Source organism: Melospiza georgiana, chromosome 1 (assembly GCF_028018845.1).
Source record: "Melospiza georgiana isolate bMelGeo1 chromosome 1, bMelGeo1.pri, whole genome shotgun sequence".
In the NCBI taxonomy this organism is placed as follows: Eukaryota; Metazoa; Chordata; class Aves; order Passeriformes; family Passerellidae; genus Melospiza; species Melospiza georgiana.
In genome coordinates, this window is record NC_080430.1 from 129,853,886 (window position 1) to 129,873,826 (window position 19,941).

The 19,941-nt window shown below is 33.8% G+C and overlaps 1 protein-coding gene across 50 annotated transcripts in view; it reads right to left on the reverse strand.

The window, feature by feature from the left end:
* RIMS2 (regulating synaptic membrane exocytosis 2) overlaps positions 1–19,941 on the reverse strand; it is a 443,516-nt gene that overhangs the window by 94,474 nt on the left and 329,101 nt on the right. For 37 of the 50 annotated variants that reach the window (XM_058037251.1, XM_058037219.1, XM_058037462.1 and 34 more), the window contains one exon: positions 8,383–8,415. The exons of 11 other annotated variants lie outside the window; for them this stretch is intronic. In XM_058037251.1, the coding sequence (XP_057893234.1) occupies positions 8,383–8,415 (33 nt within the window). Of the gene's footprint in view, positions 1–8,382; positions 8,416–16,922; positions 17,013–19,941 lie in introns of all 50 variants that reach the window. 2 more of the 50 variants (XM_058037436.1, XM_058037425.1) reach the window with 2 other exon arrangements.

Here is a 19,941-nt window from a genome sequence, read left to right on the forward strand (position 1 = left end):
ATTTTGCTCTTCAACCTTTTTCTTCAACCAAAATATTTTTATTTTTCTTTCAGTTTTAAATTGCTGTTACCAATATATAATCTACAAATACAATGTCTTTTATTGTTGCATTACTTTCTAAAGCAGAAAGCAATTTGATAGCAATAGCACTGATCCAACATAATGCACAATAGAAGAAAGTGAATTGAGTCATTAAAACACCCATGAGCTTGAGCTCAGAGAGAATGATGACATTTCTAGGTTGGTCCATATGCATAGTGAAAAGAAATATTTACTTTGCCTAAATATTATCTTAATATAGAAATCTTATATAGAGTAATAATTTTTAAGAGGCCTAGAAATCCATTTACCCTTATGTCTAGATGTCTTTCAAACATGTATCTTTAAATAAATACATTGTCAAAATAAAGAAGTTTGAAACCTGTCAGACTTTCATTCATTCTTGTTCTAGATATACAAAGTATATAGGCAAATATTGTCAAACCAGACCATAGAAATTAATACCATAGCATTTGCAAACATAGAAGTCTATTTGATTCTTGAATTTTAAGTGTGATTGAAGGGCTGTAACAAATCTCTACAATAGATATGTTCTTTAGATTTTTAGTAGAAGGCTCAACACAGTAGATCCAACTCTTCAAACTGAGGTTTCATATGTATTGTCAAGAGCTGCCAGAAGAAGTACTAGAAAGGACTGAAGATTGAATTGAGAAAGATCTGATTTGGGTGGAAGCAGCAGAACTGAACAAAACTGATATCATCCATTCACCAAATAAAGCAACATTAACATCACAGTAGCAAAGATCTTCACTGCAGCTATGGGCCTATACATCACCTCTAAAGGAATTCAGAGCAGGTTCAGGATGTTGATATTAAAGTAATTAATGCTTTTGTTTGTAATGTGTTCAAAACAAAAAAGCTCTAAGGACCCTTAATGTCTTGAAACTGCTGAAAACCCATAAATCACTATAAGATTATTTTAAAATGTCTCAAACTGAAAAATATGAGAAGACAAAGTCACTCCTAAAAATCTTGATCCGATTTTCTTTCTATATATGACCAGCATCATCACATTAGTCATTATTTTTTCTACATTATCTAATTTAACCTTGATTTACAAAGTGAAAAGCATATATTGTGTTCTGTGGTGTAATGTTCTCAATTCAAGAACTAATTTTTTTTCAGAGCAATGTACTTTGAAGGAAATAAATCAATGCTCTCATGAAGGAGATATTTCTGCACATTACAGAAAAGAGCTGTATGTTTTCTACTTGATCAGAATACAAATATATTTAAGTATATGGATGAAATATAGAAATGAACTATAGATATAGAGAGACTGAAATGCTAAAATATTCTCTCTCACAACCTTCTTCTACCATCACAGCAGACATTGCTATTATAACGACCACTGACATTTTATTTAATAGTAGACACAGCCATGCTCCCATGGTCTAACTTCTTGTTTTTTCTAACTGGTTCTAATATCTCTGAGAGAGATCTAACAATCTAATATGTATCTGGAAGATAAAATGAATGGAAAAGAATACAAGAGCAGACTTGTCAAGAACTAAAACTGATCTAAAGTGGCCTTGATTTTCTTGGAAATGCCTTAATTGAATGAGCTTTACTCTTCCGATGGGTACCTGGGGGTGCCAGGACTCCATCAGACTTCACCCACATCACACCAAGAAGTCTCATGTAGCAGGGACTCCAAGTTCCTTGGAATAGATGAGAGAATAGAATAATAGTTCCACAGAAGAAGTAGGATAGCAGGTTTCTCCCTAGTCATAGATACTGTGGCAGTATTGAACAATTTCTCAAAAATTACTGATGGCAGCATTGAACAACTGCTCAGACTTGCTGGCTTCCTGGTGGAGATGAGGGGCAACCTGACTGTGCAGCCTTCGGGTTACACCTGGGAGGTGCTGGGCTTCCCAGGGTCTCTCCCTTCTCTCACAGCTGACTGCTCCAAACTCAAGGTTAGATCCTGGTTCTCTCTTGACCTTTCTCTTTCTCTGGATCCCAGGTGAATGAGATTTGCATAAACTGAACAGTGGTCTAAAATAAATCTTGACCTCCTTGCTTTGAATGGAAAAAAATTCAGCTTCCAATGCTGGAGGATAAGCATGTCACTGCAAGAGACAGATATGGAAGTCCTAGTTTGTTTCGGAGTTTAAGCACAAGATATGACAATGACATAAAAGATTTTATCCTTCTATTTTTCATATTTGCAGACACTTAATATCAGCAATATGACTATGAATTTTATTTCTACAGCGGGTAAATTACCTCCTGTACCTATGTGCTTTATTAAAAATTCAGTCTGATTTCTCACGGTAGTCCAAATTATTAAATAACATTTTATTTTTAAAATTACATATATATATAGTAGTATCCAAACTTTGGGTAAATACTTCAAAAAATGCTAGCTGAATTTCTTACCAGAGATTTCTCTTGAAATGTTATTCATGAGAATATGGGAAAATCAATTTTATTCTGAAAAAAAAAATCCCTGAAACATCATAAAATCACAGAATATTCTGAGCTCCAAGGGATCCATAAGGATAATTGAGTCCAACTCCTGGCCCTTTACAGGACAGCCCCAAGAGTTTCACCATGTGCCTAGGAGTATTGCCCAAAGATTTCTTGGACTCTGTCAGGCTTGGTGCTGTCACCCCTGGAGAGCCTGTTACAGTGCCCAACCATCTTCTGGCTGAAGAACCTTTTTCCTAATATCCAACCTAAACCTCCCCTGACACAACTTCAGGCCATTCCCTCAGGTCCTGTGACTGGGCACCACAAAGAGAGATCAGTGTCTGCCTCTCCTCCCCCTCACAAGGAAGTCGTAGACATCCCCAAGGCCTTCCCTTGTTCTCCTCCGGGATGAATAGACAAAGTCACCTCAGACATTCCCTGCATGGCTTCTACTCACACCCCTGCACCATCCTCATAGCCCTGTTATCAAATCAGGCAAAGGAAAGAAGATTGTCTCCTAAAAATAAACAATAAAATGTAGAAGTATTTGCTTTGAACATCAAAACTTGCCACTTAAAGGTCTTGTACCAAAGGATAACATTTCCTTCTGTTTGCTGAGCTATTAAATTCCAAGTCTACCTTAAGGAGTTAGCTCTAAATTTTTTCATTCTGGCTTTCAACAGTGTGAAAAATTAAGCTGCCTAACTGGTACAGGTCTAGCAAAGTATCAGATACTGTGATATAAATGGTTACTGAACTTCACTCTGGGCGTTTTTGTCTGATCTGTGGCAAATATAAAAAAAGTATTGCTGCAGCAAACAAGTTCTTTCCAAGTCTGTGATCCACATCACAGTCTGAACAAAAAGAAAAAATAATTAATGGTTGTTGAAGGGTTCTTCCATATATATATATATATTAGCTTATATATTCTTGATACTTAATATTACTGTTTAAATGTAACCTATTTCCCTTGAAAGGACATGCTCAAAAAAAAACTACTTCAGCCAGCCAGCTTCCTAGCAGGGAACATGGCTTCACATTCCTGTTTGCTATTTGAGGATTGCTTGATGGCTTTTTTCTTTTTTTTTTTTTCTTGTTGGTTTCAAACTTGACACACCAAAGAAAGGCTAAAACCTGGGGGACATTTCTTGCCACTTAAATAAATTTTTATCACAATGCTAAAAGCATGTTAACAACTTTCCTTTGGATTATTTACAGAATACATGGCTCTGTTTAGTAAAAGAACTGAATAAAATGGTGTGGTAATCTAAACAGGGAAGTTAAAGAATCTCTACAATCCTGAGTTTATAAATTGACAGGGTCAGCTAAGGTCTTCATCATTAGGTACAGATCAGTGCAGATGGTAAAGGGCAAATATTTTTTTAAGCAAGTTGGAAAGTTCTATTTTGCATCTTTATTAAAGTGATGATTAGGGCTATGGCTAGCCCTTTTTTATGCTGCCTAGATCCTTTTCTATGACGATTTTTGCAGGGTAGCTGGTGATGTTTTTCTGTGCCTCATACAAAAGTGTACACACATTTTGGTGGCTTTCATAAAATACTGAGGTCTACATGGAAAAAGCATGGAAGAAAGAAGTAGTAAGCCAAATATTAGCTAAAATATCCCATTTTTCTTCTCCCAAGAATTCTGGCAAATCCTCCCTATATAAATGACATGAAATAGGATTTTGAAAGTGTAAAAGAAAAATATCTGAGTGGCCAGTAGGCCCTAATACTCTGTACCCATAAAAATCAATTCAGATCAGCCACATTATAAGCTCTTCATTGTTTTCAGGAAAACCTGAGCAGTCTTATTATAAAGCTTTCCAATATCCTGCTTGCCAAGCATGCTTCTCAGAGCTCCCACCACTGGTACACTCTACAGCTTAACCACAGAGAATTCCACATTCTAGTACAGCCACTTCCAATCATAGGCATAAACATTTGGTAATAACTGTGCCTCTGCTCTCAGAAAAGCTAACAGGTATTAATAGAGATTCTTCAGCAATAGAAAAATGCAAAACACCTCAATTAGCATCTCAATAACTAGAAAGATAGTCAAAGGTTTAGCCAAAGAACACAAAATGATCACCTGCATTTAGAACTCAGAATAGTTACAAATTAAACTAACAAACATTTTGCAAAATTATGCTGTCATTTTAAATTACATAGTCTGATGTATTTACTATTTTAGCTTCAGCAGACTGATCATCAGCATTTATTTTTGTGGTTTAGTACAGATGGCTACTTCAGAAGTCTTTGGCTTCTGGATTCAATTCTAAACAAACTAAAAAATAAGAACAAAGAGCTGTCCAGCCATCCAGTGTGATACATCTATTACTATGCTAAGTACCTGTAGATTGAATTCAGAGTTTAGAAAATTAGACTGAATTTGGAGTTTACCCTTTGGGTTTTGTTGACCAAATACAGATTTAGATGCTTTAAATGTTTCTTTCACAGTCTAAGGCACCAGATTGTAAATAAGCCTGTCAACCTAAATATCGCAGAAGTGTTCAGAGATGCACAAGTAATTTAATCATAGTTGTGCTAAAATGTTACAAATCCTACCCAGAAATGTTTTTTCAACATAAGGAAAATGGAAACAGAACAAGGCATCATCCTGTTCTATAAAGGAAAGTGTGTCACAGAATACTGACTGTAATAATAACTCAGAAGCAGAGGGGTGTCATGTTCTGTTTATAAAGGGTAAGTATATCACAGAAGATTCACTTTTGGAAGACTTGAAAAACCTCTCATGGTTCTGTAAGATAAGAATGAATTAACAGACCTGTGCTCCTTGTCTTCTACTGCAGTTGATTTCTTAAACACTCTGAACTGTGACTTTTTTTGTCCTTGTTTTCTCCTACAGTTAAATTGCCACACCTGTTCACTGTTTGGCCCTTCACTGTCCAGGTTTTTGAGCTCTTCCAATTTGGTCACTCATCCTCAGCAGGGTTTGTTAGTTTTTGTAGGCTTCATTTCCATCAATCATGTTATTACAAAGAAACTTCATAATAAAGCACTTAAAAAATGGTATTTCAAAGTTCTTGTCTATTTGAATTTCACTCTTAAAGTCAACAAAAACTCTAATCAAGCCTTTGTGTGCTCTTAACGTGACAGTTTTATGTCAGAGGTTGCAAAAAAGGACTTCAATATCTATTTCCATTCCTTTCATGGCCCTTTAGAAATGGAACAGTCCCCACTCTCTTCTAACTTCCATTCATGTTAGAAAGTTTAGGATGGGTATCACTATGCCAGCCCTTCTCATCCTAGAATTACTCACTCAGCACTATTTCTGCTGTATGTGCACTGACTGCCTTTGTACTGGCATGGATTTGCCTTTGCAATGCTTGGATGATCATTTTCTGGGTAGTTACTTGAGTCAGCTAGATCAATTGTTGGAATTCTGAAGAATGTATTTTATGTTTGAAGAACCCAGTAAGTATTATGTGCAATTGCCAGTAATTTTTGCCACGATGATAACTGGTTGTTCTCACCCATCTTAGAGATGAAAATAAAGATGTATGCTTCTCACTAAGGCTTTTGGGCAGACAAGGGCTCACTTCCACTTCTCCTGAATGGAAATACTCTTAGTGAAAACATTCTCAACAGTTTTGACAACATCTAAACCTATGAAACGTGTTAATTTGAAAAATATGAAAACCCTGCATCTCAAAGCAGGTTTGTGAAAGGCCTGGATCGCAAAGCTCCACTTCACCCAAGAAAAACAGGGTTTAATCATTAAGGATGCTATCAAGCTCTACTGCTGTCAGATAACAAAATTGATATTAAAATTCTTCTTGGTCTAATAACACCTCAAATCAATAGCTGATCCTCTGAAATACATTAATGTTTGGTAGCATGAAAAATAAACCATGATAAATAAACTATGTGAAAACCATTTCCTAAGAAAACTTGTAAATTGATAATCCTAGATTCACACTTTTTAAAGCAAATTCTAAAGAAATGGGAAAACACTTTGTTCTAAACTAGGCATTTGAAATGAATCCCTTGCTTTTTAGCTGTGCTCAGTGCCTTGTACTGAAATGTGTAACCTAATTTGTTACTAAGGCAAACGTGGAAGAGGACCTGTTTCAAATATGCATCTGAAAATATGCTACTATTCACACAACAATTTTCTCCTGAGTTTAGGGTAGCAATAACAATTATTGCAAGGGCAGAGCTGATCATGCTTTTGCAAATGTGTGCTAGACAAATATATCAGTGCCAAATACATTTATTTAACACTTTGAGCTAAGTAGTGTTTTGTAGAATTGCAATGTCAAAAAATTTAATAATAAAGAGTATTAACTAATATATGTTCAAGAAAGACAGGTGGTGAAAATAAATGTTTTTTTTCTGACCATTTTAAGGCCTGATTTCTTCCAGCACTGAGAGAGATATGGACAGATTCCATATTCTGATTTAATATATGGATTCAATAAATAACTCAGAGGAAGGTTTTGGAATAAAAAGGCCTACAGCTTTTATTATGAACAGATAGGAAATGGCTCACCCAATCTAAGTTCATTTTTGTAATAAAAGAGATTCAGAGTCACTGCACAGGAACTGGCAGTGAATCATAAGCACAAGGCAAGTAAACTCAGTCTTTCCACAGCAAAAAATAATAGTGATTTACAAAAGAGCACTTTCACAAAATCCTGCCAGTTATCTTCCCTACCTATCCTCAACTTTTTTTTACCCTGTAATTTTAACAATTTCTGTATTGAGATTTGTTTAACATGAAAACCACAGCAAATAACATCTGCAAGATTCTGTAAAAAAATCTATAGTTCTAATTAGGACAAGACCAGTATGAATGGTAAAACTGAGCTCTGAGGGAGCCAGTCATAGTATAGAAAAGACAAAAATGTTTCACTAAATATCACCTAAATTTAATGGACCAGTCAATATACCCCAAAACTTCTCCAGATTTGCTAACCTAAAAGGCATCCAAGTGGCTTCTCTATTTTGTTGGGATAATAGCAGATAAACAGGGAATTAATTAAAGCTTTTACACAGTAATTGTAAAATTTTAATTTTATACCTGAATTTAATTTAATTAAATTTGGGGAATTGAGGTATGTTGTCCTACATACCCCAACTGAAGAAGCAGAGTAATATGAACAAATACTGCATTTTCAGGGCTAGGATGCCTTGATAGATATTAGTTCTCTGCCAGTAATATAAACTACATGGAAAATTCATTTAAATGGCAGCTTAAAATTTGTTATGAAAGAAACCATAAGTAATGTACAATATCCCTCATAAACAATGCAGCTAAGTGAGGACTCCTTCAGTGTTCTGACTTCTTGCTCTCATACTATCATAACTTTTTGATTTGCACTTTTTCTCATGAGAAGAGAGCTTTTGTTCACTAAAATCTCTACTTCTAATTGAAACACGTTTTATTCAAAATCAAACACTAAGTTTGGAATTCCAGTGCATGAAATTTAACTTACTGAAATTATTCTGTTTTGAAATTATATCCTCCCAGAGTCAAAAAGAACTAGGTATAGAAGAGCTTCTGCAGTTTTTGTAGCAAATGTATAGATAAAACAAATTATAGATTGTTTTCATGTGTTAGCTGGAACTGTAAGGGCTAATTTTCAAATTATTTGAGATCGGAAATAAGAACTGATGTGATTGAGGTAAAAACAGTTTAAAGTCTTAAGGTATAGCCTACTTGTCATCAGCTACCTTTCATGACTTTTATAGAGTGCAGTTTATAGGTAATAGAAATTACATAAGTGTCTTAAAATTAAATTCTTAAACCTTGTCAATATTTTGCTAGTTTATTGAGGGGGAAGAGAGGGAAAAGTATGTGAAGTGAGCTGTGATAAAATCTATAGAAAAGGTAAAATGAGAAAAAATAACACAGAGAAAAGCAGTAGAAGAGACAGACCTGAGTTTGTTCTCCTTGATGATTCCGCTTCTTCTGTGATCACATCGTGTAATGTACAGACATAGACAAAGGAGATGGGCGTGAGAGGATGTATTCAGAAGGTTAAAACTGACACTGAGGGAAAGGGCCAAAAATTGTTTTAGAGAGAAGTCTGCAGAGCAGAGTTAGTAAGTGGAGAAAAAAAAAAAAAAAAAGACACTAGAAGAAAAAAGAAAGCTGAGAAAGAAGTGGTTAAACTACTGTTATTGGAAAAGAACAGGAAAGACAGAGTTAGTATAGAAGCTGAGGAAATAATAAAAGTTATAATTGACAGCAAAGTCAATCCCTGTAATGATGCTGAAGAAAAAGCTGGATAGCAAAAGGTATGTTAACTAGCATAAATACTTTTGATCATGTCTGTTCATTTTTTTGAATGTTATCTACTTGAATGCAAATATTATTTTTCTCTTTCAAGTATTGAACACTCAGTTTAATGTTCAAGGGACTTCTGTTGTTAGATTTTTCAATTATTAAATTATTGTAATTTATGCTGAAGCAAACTTCAGATACCCAAAACAGAAAATAATTTTTTTTTTTGCAAATGTATGTACAAGCTCAGACATTTCAGAATCCACATAACACACTCTGGAAAGGACTGCATTATTTTAATGCTCTGCCAAAGGCAAAATTATCAAGACCAAAATACAGAACGTGTGAAAAGAGAATGTATAGCTATTAACTCTCATGGTCAGCTCAGAATACTTTTCCAGAACTAATGTTGGTCTCATCTCACACAAGTCTGTTACTACAAATGCATGCAAGTCAAATGCCAAAGCAACTATCTCATCACTTATATTGTTACTTCGCATTCAAAAGCACACTGTCATTTTAGACATGGAAAACATCTCAGGGACAGTGTCTGCTATGTACTGAAAATCTATTTGTAGCAAAAGAATGGGAGGAATTCATCTTGAAAAGTAATAACAATTACAAAGAACTGTGAAGCCACAGGTGCTAGCAGAACAAATGCTTTCTCCCCAAAATCATCAGAAATAGAAAAAAAAATCTATAAGCTTGGTCAAATTTCAACATGCAGTTTTCTAATAAGTCACAAAACACTGCTCATAAATTATTAATGCTTAAGATACTAGATAAAGAAGTCCAGAAAGTTTTACACACCATAAAAATATCTGTAATTTTATCATCGTTTTACAGTCAATATCAAGATACCATTGAAAAAATGCAAAATTAGAATAAGCAACATAAATCAGTAAAACAAAATTAAAGACAACACCAAATTTTATCTGATAACCATTGTCTTCTGTACTTCAACAATGTTATATTATAGTGTTAGATTATATTTCAATCTACTATCAAATGCCAAGACACTACCAAAGTTGTTGCAAAACCAAGCAGCTTGAAATGTACATAATTAGAATGCATTTTTAGGCAATTAAATTTGCTTGCAGAATGAACACATATTAGAGCTATATATAAGATATGTAGTGTGAAAGCACAGCAGCTGTAGTTTTGACAAAGGTTGCTAAGTTTTTGCATGTTAAAAAAACAATAATGGAGTATAAATATTTTTTTATCTGGCCAAGTACAAAGAATCCATTGGAAGAAATACAAATAAGCAAATAGAAATATCTACTTCTCCACATCATGTTACACTCATACTAATATAATGTAGCTATAGTTGCTGTAAGTGCTAAATACATAAATAAATCATTTTTTAGCACCACCAAAACACAGCTAAAAGTATTCAAAATGTTCTGAAAATATTTGATATTACTTATGTATAACCCTGAAGTGAGCATTCCTACTATAGCAAAAGCAGTTATTAGAAAGTCTCTACCAAGACCCCCACTCCTTGGTAGATTTTTTTTAATATCCATAAGAATTAGTAGCTTTGAGACATATACTGCAGTAAGAGAAATCCTTCTCTATAAATTTTCAAAGTATTGAATCATGTTATTTCCAAACTTGGAACATGTCTGGTAAGACAATGCAAGGTATTCTAGTAATGCCAGACAAACACAACTGAATAGCAAGAAAGTCTCTGAATATTTTAGGATCAAATTACCAGTATTTACATGCATATCAGTCACATATACCAATACTTTTTTAAAATAGCCTTTTTAAAAGTCCTCATGCGAAGTATTTGTTATGAAAAAAATTTACATTTCAAAGTGGCAAACAAAAACCATTCATAATTACAAATATTTTTCAGTTTTAGATTTTTACTTATCAAACATATTAGAAGAATATTTCTAATAGAAGCCAGAGGGGAAAAAAGATAATAGTTATTGTCTCACTGTGGATACCTGACCAACTGCTACCTCATCTGTTGAGATAAATGGATTATAATATTTTAGTATTTATTGTTGGAAATATTAAAGAATTCGTAGAATTTGTGGCATGGCAATGCACCAACTTCTTCCAAATAATGATGTGAAAAAGAAAGTACTAACAGACTGATTAATTTAAAAACAGTACAACTTATGTGAATCACTTTTTCTCTTGATTAAGGCACCATGCCAGAAATCTCAAACAATAGTGTGAAAATTCTCTGGTTTTGTAGCTTTTGATCTACAAAATAATACTTTTGATAGAAATAGGTTTAAATGTAAGAATAAAACAATGTCACCAATTCTATTAAATTTACATCATGTATATAGTCAGTCTTCATTTGTAGTTATTGCTTTTTTCTGGTGGAACCATCATTTATTTTCACCAATTGTTCATCTCAATGTATGAGAGTAGTATGTATAAGGCTATTATATGCAGATTTAGAAACAGATGATAATCTCAATAAATAAACATAAAAAGTTAACAAAAACTTTAAGTCTGAAACCTGCCCAAAATAAGTACCATCTCTTTTATTATGCTTAAACATAGAACTGTTCATTGTAAGTAATGTCACCCATTGAAGAGAAGCATTTAGGAACTCAGTGTTCAAAAATTGTTACATGGCAAACACACCCAACCAAAATTCCTAAAGCAGCAAAGGACAGAGAGATATAAGTTAATTACTGGCTTTTTTTTCCCTCAAGAGTTTTCTTAATTTCATTTTTATCTTTTCCTAAGAACCAAAGATCTTGCACTGCAAGCAGAAGCTCAGATTTGTAAAGTCTCATTTCTGGACACTACTCATAAAATATGATCTGCAGTAGTACAATCAAATAAGCATCATCTTAAAACATGGAAGAGACTCTAGGACAGAAATGCTCCATAGAGTCTGTATGTTCCATAATTATATGTCATTAATCTGGATGAGATTAGACCTGATGACTGATATAATACATTTAGCTCTCAGGTAAGATATCCCCTGACATTATTCTAACTCTGCAATGCTAAGGATATATATATACAAGAGTAGATAGAAAAGCTAAGAGTACAAATATTTGTTAGCAGAAGATGTAGATGAAAAGGCCATTTTACTACATTGAGATGTGAAAAAAAATCAGTATTACTTAATATTCTCCAAAAGCATTAAGCCACAATTAGATACAGAGCCTGTCCCACATTTCTGAACTTCTTAATGAGGTAGTTCCCTCTTGGTCAGAGTTCTTTACCTCAAAGCATAAACCTAAACACACAAAATAGCATCTGTATACTGGATGTATGCTGACATTTTAACTCAAAAATACAGCAAGAAAATACAGGAAAGACTAAAGCAATATATTTAATTCTACAATTACATAATATAGACTATATGTAATACACACTACATAAAAACACAATAGGTAAAGACAGTAAGTATGAAAAATCTTACTCTTATCCAAAGACAAGGATAGTAGAGACAATAGTAGAAAATAGCAGAAGGAATTGTAAATATTCTCAGTATCATAAAATCTCTAATTCAAATTAAGCAAAGTAGATTGCATAACTTTCATAAATCTCAAAAGATAAACTAAATGAAGAATCCAGAGAGAGTTTTTATTGTTTTTCTTCTCTGAGTAAAGTTTACATGGTAATTTTATAAGGGGGAAAAAGACAAAATACAAACACTTCAAAATATTAATGCACGATAGTTACACATTGGATTGGAATTATTATGAATTCTGAGAAGGCAATTAATTCTCTCTCTCTCTGCCCTACCCTTACTTTGCCTTTTCCAACTAATCTCTAACTCTTTTCCAACTCTATTTTTCAACTCTTTTTTCCCCTTCTATAATTTTCAATCTCTCATACTGTGAATTCTGACTACAAACTTCTATTGAAATAAACACAATTTTGAATGATTTTGGACTACTGTTTTCACACTACAACTGAATTCATGGTAATGGATAAGCTACAATTAGTTTTCATTACACAACATTAGATTTGTGAAAGTCTTTGTCTATGCAGGTGTCATGGCACAGTCCTACCCACGAGAGAGACTTAAATGTTCCACAGATAAAAATAAGCATGATTCCCTTTAAATGGAAAGCAAATCTACCCATATAAAGACTTATCATTTTTAAGCATACATTAACTTTATATTTTCTGATGTGTTTAACCTACCATTGCTATGATTTCTCTAAGAATTTCTTTTACTTCCATATTACAGAAATATGTCTTTCCCCAAAATAATTACAAGAACACTCAATTTTTACTTAATTCCAGTCCAAGATTTATAAATCCATTTTAACCACCCTGTGTTCTTTTGTTCAATAATATTAATATATGTTCAGCACTTTCTCACCATTCTGTTCTTCAACTGCTCATTGGAAATCAAAAGTTTCTGTTGTAAAGGTTGGATATTTGATGACACTGCAATGTGCTCAACAGCCAGTGAAAATGAAACCATTACAGGAGTGTTTCACATAATAGCCATCAAATCTACTACCTCTCTGTAGGAAAAACAGGGGAAAGCCAATCCTCTTCTTTGCTACCCTACAAAGGCAGTTTCTGTATTGTCACCTCTGGATGGAGACACAGGTTGCTAGGCTGTATTCAGCTTCCAATATTTTGGATCGTGAAATGGAACAGAAATGAGTATCTCTGCCATGGTACCCTAAACTATGTCCTTTCCCATTTTAATTACTTTGATGGGGTCAAAAGACACTAGTGATGATACTGATGAAAAGAACTGCTTTTTAAGAAAAACAGTATCCTGCCTAGTTTTATCCGTATCAGTACAGGACGCATTCTCTACATACAACCTTCTTTTCCAACTTCTTCTCTTAAGGCCTCATATATAAAATGCAAAACCACGTGGAAATGTTTGCCTCCTGTATTTCTTTTTATTTTCTTTTCACTGAAAAACAAAATCTGATTAGAGGACCAGAGTTTTATTCACTTTCTTTCAAATACCATCTATTCCAGCTCAGATGCAGTGGTGAGTGCTGAAGGTACTTAATAATCTCAGGGATGAACAAGTAACTGTTTCTCATGCTTTTTGATGTAGTGGTGTCTAGAATGCAGTATTCTCTGACAGAGTACTGACATCAGTTAAAGGAAGGGGACAGATTCAAAATATAGCTTGAATTTTTATGCTATGCTTACCTATGAATCTGCAGTTTTACCCTTCCAATCCTTCAAAATCTTTACATAAATAAAACTGAGTCTTTGAAATATGCTTAACACTAATTCTGCAAATTTCATCAGAACTTAAAATTTTAAAACACTGTTAAAAAAACCCATCACTTTGGCTTCTGATATTCAGGAAGAGAAATCTTATCATCAACCTCTATTGAAAAGTCTGCAACACAAGAATAATTTTGCTATGTAATTTAATGACCTTCAATTCCCCTCCAACAAATTTGCTAATCCCATTTCCAGTCATGCATATTTCTAGAATATTAATGCTTTACAAGGTACAGTATTACTGCTAATTTTCTGGGGTTTGAAATCACTTTTATTATCTATTCATTTGCTCACAGATCTCAATTCTGCACTCATGGTACTCATGTAATCAATGCCTATTTGTTCTCCGAGGTTTTCTTAGCTATACTACTGCCATGGCTATTTCCATGGCACTGGTTAGGTTAAATTCTTAACAGACAAAATGCACTTAAAGACAGTATAAGCTTTCATAACAGATCAAATCAGAAAATTCATCAACAGGTGAAAAGGCAATCAAAACTGGGGAATATGAGGTGTCCCTATTCCTTCTTGCCTCCATTGCACCCTCTGAATTCAGGAACTAAGTTTCATTAGTATCTCTTCACTGTCTTCTGTGCAGACCCAACATTTAGAGCATTCACAGATGAAAGAAGGTGCAGTCCTGTGCAGAGGGTAAATCCTAAATTGTAAGGGTTCAAGGAATTTGAAGCTTCCTTAGGTAGCTTCTGTCAGGCTGCATCACGATTAGATCATGGTCATATATACAATATAACTCAACATCCCGACGTGTGTACAGTGTTGTGGCACCCTCTTCTAGATGTCCTGACTGCTATGCCTTGAAAGGTAACTGAAATGATACAGGGATGTCTATAGGGAACAGTGGTGTGCACGCATGGCAGATTATGCCAGTCCTGGAAGTTGCATTACTCCACTCCTACCGCAGAAGTACATAAAGCTCTTTGAAAGATTCAGTTTGGAAAAGCATCTGAGGCATGTAGGGATGTGCCATTTGAGGCCCATTGCAGCTTGTTCAGAAGCACCTCAACGTCTCTGCCTCGGGTATCACTACCCCATGCATTACTGATTACAAACATTACTGATAATGCAAATTAAAACAGAAGTTATGCTCTTATCAGGCATCAGCCCTCACAGAAAGACTTAAGACTGTAAAGTGAAGAACACAACTTTTACTTAACTTTTATCTGTTCTAGATTTTGATAATGGTGACTGTGGCTTTCCAAACCAATTCTGACTGGAGATCACCGGTTCTCTTCCAGACAGAAAAATAGGTAGAAATCAGATGACTACCATTTTAATATACAGAACACCTATAAAGTGAGAACTTTTTGTTGCCATATTTTATTCCGATTTCTATTCTTCTGCCTGTTTTTGTCTTTCAATTATAAGATTTTACTCATGTTCCAAAATGTAGAATAACCCATCTAAAAAATATGGTACCTCTTTCTAAAATATGGAGAAAGAGGCCCTAAAAGTACTGCCAATAACTATAAATGAATTATATGTCTAGAACACAGTCTTAAGCCCACCTCAGCTGGAAAATGGAGTTAATGTTCCTACCTAGATACAACATAAGGGAAAAGTCAGGGCAGAGGCACTATTGTGCTCAACTCTCCCTGGAAAGACAAGAGTGTAGACACTGTATTTTGAATCTATCGCGCAACAGTTAAAACAGCTAGAAAAGAAGATATATGATATTCTGATCCTGACTGTTATAAACAGCATTTGTTTTATCCTGCAACTTCTTCTGAAGCATCAAAAAGTTGGGGAACAGGAAATGCAAGGGCACATCTGGATTTTTAATACTAGGTTGTCTAATTCCAGGGTTAGAATCAAGACAGATTTCACTGGTTTTCTTCAGTTCTGAGTCTGGTACTTTCAGCTGTACAATAGTTGAACTTCAGCAAAAAGTTTGGATATTATCAGTAATATATTATAATTTAGGTGAGATTACATTATTAATTTAGGAGGTGACACAGCCAGCCAATCTTGTAAATTTTAATTTGTGCAACTGGGAGAAGGGTTGTTATTAGAGTGAGACAACTAATATGCCCAATAGAGTTATTTGCAATACAAAACTGAACCAAGATGTTCTTGCAACTGAAAAATCCCATTCACTTGAGTAGATTCGATCAGTCTTTAAATACAGGATGAAACCTGCAATATAAAGATCCCATTTCCCTTTCCTTTCCCTTCCCCTTCCTTCTCTCCTCCTTACCTTCTCTACTCCTAAAAGTGTGCTTGCCCTTTGCAAGTGTATAAATTAATGTGATTAGGACCTTTTATTCTCTGATTGTGAAGACAGAACAACACTATTATTATCATCATCGCTATTATTACTACGTTTACATTTTATTGCTATGCATTTGTAGGAACAAAGATAGCTGAATAATTGAACTTGCCATTTGGGGTGAAAAAAAGTTTTTGACAGTTTTTAGTTTCAGAAGAAATCCATTTGTGTACAGAATGGAGGAAAGAAGAGATTTTTTAGATTTGAGAATTTCCAAGTATGAAGATACAAACTGCAGCTTGCATAAAAAATTACACTGGAACATTATTTGTGCCTTGTGTGATGGTGAAAGAAGGTTTCAGATTTAAGCCTGTAGAAGATGATTTTCTCACCATACATGCAGTAGATACCTTGGTTTGGTCAACTAAATAAGAATCAGCATAGATTATACTTGGATTCCTGAGGCTTGCACAAACTTCTTAAGTCATAACAAAATTCAAAACTAAAAGCAAAATATGTCTAATACTGTGCCAGAACACTTCTTTTCTAATGTATGTGCATTCTAACACAATTGTTTACAAAAGCAGATCTATTTTGGCTATTCTAAAACAAAACTATATCACCTAAATGGTCTCTACATGCTAAATATTTCACACCAAAGTGAAAAAATAAGGTACATAAAGCACACACGCATTACAAAAGCATGAAATGTGGTTTTATAGTCTCATGCTTTCATGTGGTTTTCCAAACCCTGACAAACCTGTCTCAGAATGGTGTTTCTTTTTCGGCAATGGTTTGTCATCAGTTATTGTACCATTCACCTTTTTCTGCTGGTCTTCCCATGTAACTTCTAGTGTAAATCAAAAAAAAAAAATCAGAAATATTATGTAACTTACATTATAATACACCTAATATCATTTGGGACAAGTCAATCTAAACAAATGTATTATCATTAACAATAAAATTTAGATTAGTTCTTGGAGGCCTGGGGTGAAGAGAATAATTACACATCTTAAACACTCTGGAACAGAACATCTTATTCAAAAGTTAGTGCCTATGTAATTTTTCAAATATTCTGCTGTCTTTAATATTTAACAACTGACATACAAAACAGGGCTTGTTTACACAATAATGTGGTCCATTCTTAAAAACTAGTGTTCTACATTCTATAGTGTCTTACTATAGATTATAATACATATATAGCTTATAGTTTATACATAGATTATAGTATATGTATAGCTTATTACTATGGATTCTTATTATCATTGTGTTTCTGTAAGTTATAAAGGAAGTTAGAAATATTTTGGTAAAAAAGTCTATGCAAAGATATAATTAACAAAAATAACCCACCAAACATAACAAATTAACAAACAAACAAAGAAGCAAACAAACAAAAAACCTGAACAAGCAACCATGCATGCCTAATTTTAGTTGAAAAAGTGTTTTTAACAACTCATTCAGATTTATTTTCAAAACATGGAACTTGATTTAAATTAAGTCTTTAATTTGGGCAGATTAAACTACTCAATAAGAACTTTTGCACCAATTAGTCCTGTATCTGAAACTGGCATTTCTGATGCAACTGCTCAGGAAAAGTGCTACAGACAGAATCAAGTACAGTGCTCCACAGAACTACATTCTCCAGACTTGAGTGCTGTTAGCATTTGGAGGTTGTAAATTTTTTTATTTTTACACTTTAATTCTCTTTCTTCTGACAAAATAGGTAGTTAGCATAAATACTATCAATTTTAAACCCTTTGGGATCTCATGGCAAAACCAAATCTACACCAATTAATGGGAGAGATCCAATGCTCCAAGCTCCATTTTTGCTTTGGGCTGTTAAGAATCTCCTTACTTTGCTTATTGTGTAAAGTGCAAAGCTCCTCACAACCATTGCCCCCAGATGTTATCACTTCTACAGTCACAGAAATAGCCAGTGATGGAGAATAATATGACAGATATGGAAAACATTTTTAATCTTACCAATTCAAAGTAAACTGACACAAAGCATTTTAGATTATGACAACATTACTACTACTACTACTACTACTACTACTACTACTACTACTACCACCTTTATTATTATTATTATTATTATTATTATTATTATTATTATTATTATTATTATTATTATTATTATTATTAATTTTCCTTTTGCAAGAAAATGGATGGATATCTAACATTCAAAATGTAAACTTGTGAAAGTGTTATCTGTGTGCATCCTGCAGCCTTTTCTCTGTGGCTGTTGATGGTCCATATAGGCTGCTGTCCTATAAAAGGCTGCTTGGATTTTAAAAAAGGGTGGAAATGTACGTTCAAGTACACTGTCACTGTAATGATTTCATGACACCACAGATATGCAAGCTGAAACAGACTCTATCATCTTTGAAGTACCATGTGTAGTGAGTACTAAATGAGAAATTTCAAACAGAACATTCTGTTACCAAACCATGGAAATAAAATCCTAATATGATTATTCCTAGCGAGAATGTGATTCTTTCTTTCTCTCTACGAATATACACAGTTCACAATAAAATGTTCTTTTTTCTCAAATGAGTCCAGAAGTATCTTCTTAATTTGCAAATCAAAAAACTCAATGACCTTACTAAAACAACTTTTTAATTTAAGGAATAGTCACTGCTGGACAAAAATACCATTAACAGTAATTCAGGCCAAATAGTGGAGATTGTACTTAGAATAAGATAAAAAGTAGGCATAAAGTAATCCAAAGGAATTTTTCATAATATAGAGCAAATAATCTAAATACGAGAGAACACTGAAGAATATCAGGAAGTCCACTGTTTTCCATGCTATTTTAATGCAAATTTTAGAAGAGACTCTCTCTGACTCTAGGTGAGTGTCCTTTTCAGACATCCTGGTTTAGTTCTGAACATAAAAACTGTAGTTGTCTCAGCCACCAAAGTCACTTATTATAAAAAAGTTCCCTATCAAAAGAAAAACTTTACTAAACCTTGATAATTCTTTGAGAGCTCAGCATCTAGAAAATAGTTAATCTTCTCAGTAACACTCTGTAATAACGTTTGAACTGACAAGAGCGAGGAAATAAAAATCAAATAAAAATATCATTCTTTGAATAAATACTTTTGCCTCATGTAAACCTTAAAAAGAAAAAACAACATTACAAAAAGCAAGACAGGCTACTGTATGTTTTTGAGGAAAGTCATAGCATGAGCATGCAGACACTTCCAGAAAAGGTTCCAAATTACCTCTTTTCTATAGCTTCAGTTAAATTTATGGCATATCAGCATTAAATTCAAATGGCTGTTTAGTTTTATCAGCAGTTAAGTACAACATTTAGATTGAGTATATGGGGTTTGGCAGTACTCCAGATCAAGCCAAAAACTTCACTAACTTCTAGAATATTGCAAGAGTTTTTCTAACAATGGTTATTGTTTCCACTGAGAAATAAAAATAAATCTACCCATTGGAATTAACCAAACATTTGACCTTTTCTTCAACATTTTCTAATTTCATTTCCATTTCTATGTTTTACAAAGATGAGAAAATATGTTTTAAGGAAAGCTTAAAGGACAGCTTTCTGTTTGGGAACTAGCACAAGATGCTGATGCTTATTCGAAGTGCCAAAATGTCAGTGTTGCCCTCTAATTCTCTGGTTAGACAAATAAGTTTAGTTAAAAATGTACTTTGCACAATGTAGTTTCTAAAATCTTTTTTTTTTCCCCAAGGCAAAGCAGCACCATCTATTCCCTTGTTGCTTTAACCAAAGCCAACTTTGGTCAGATAGTAAATATTGTGAA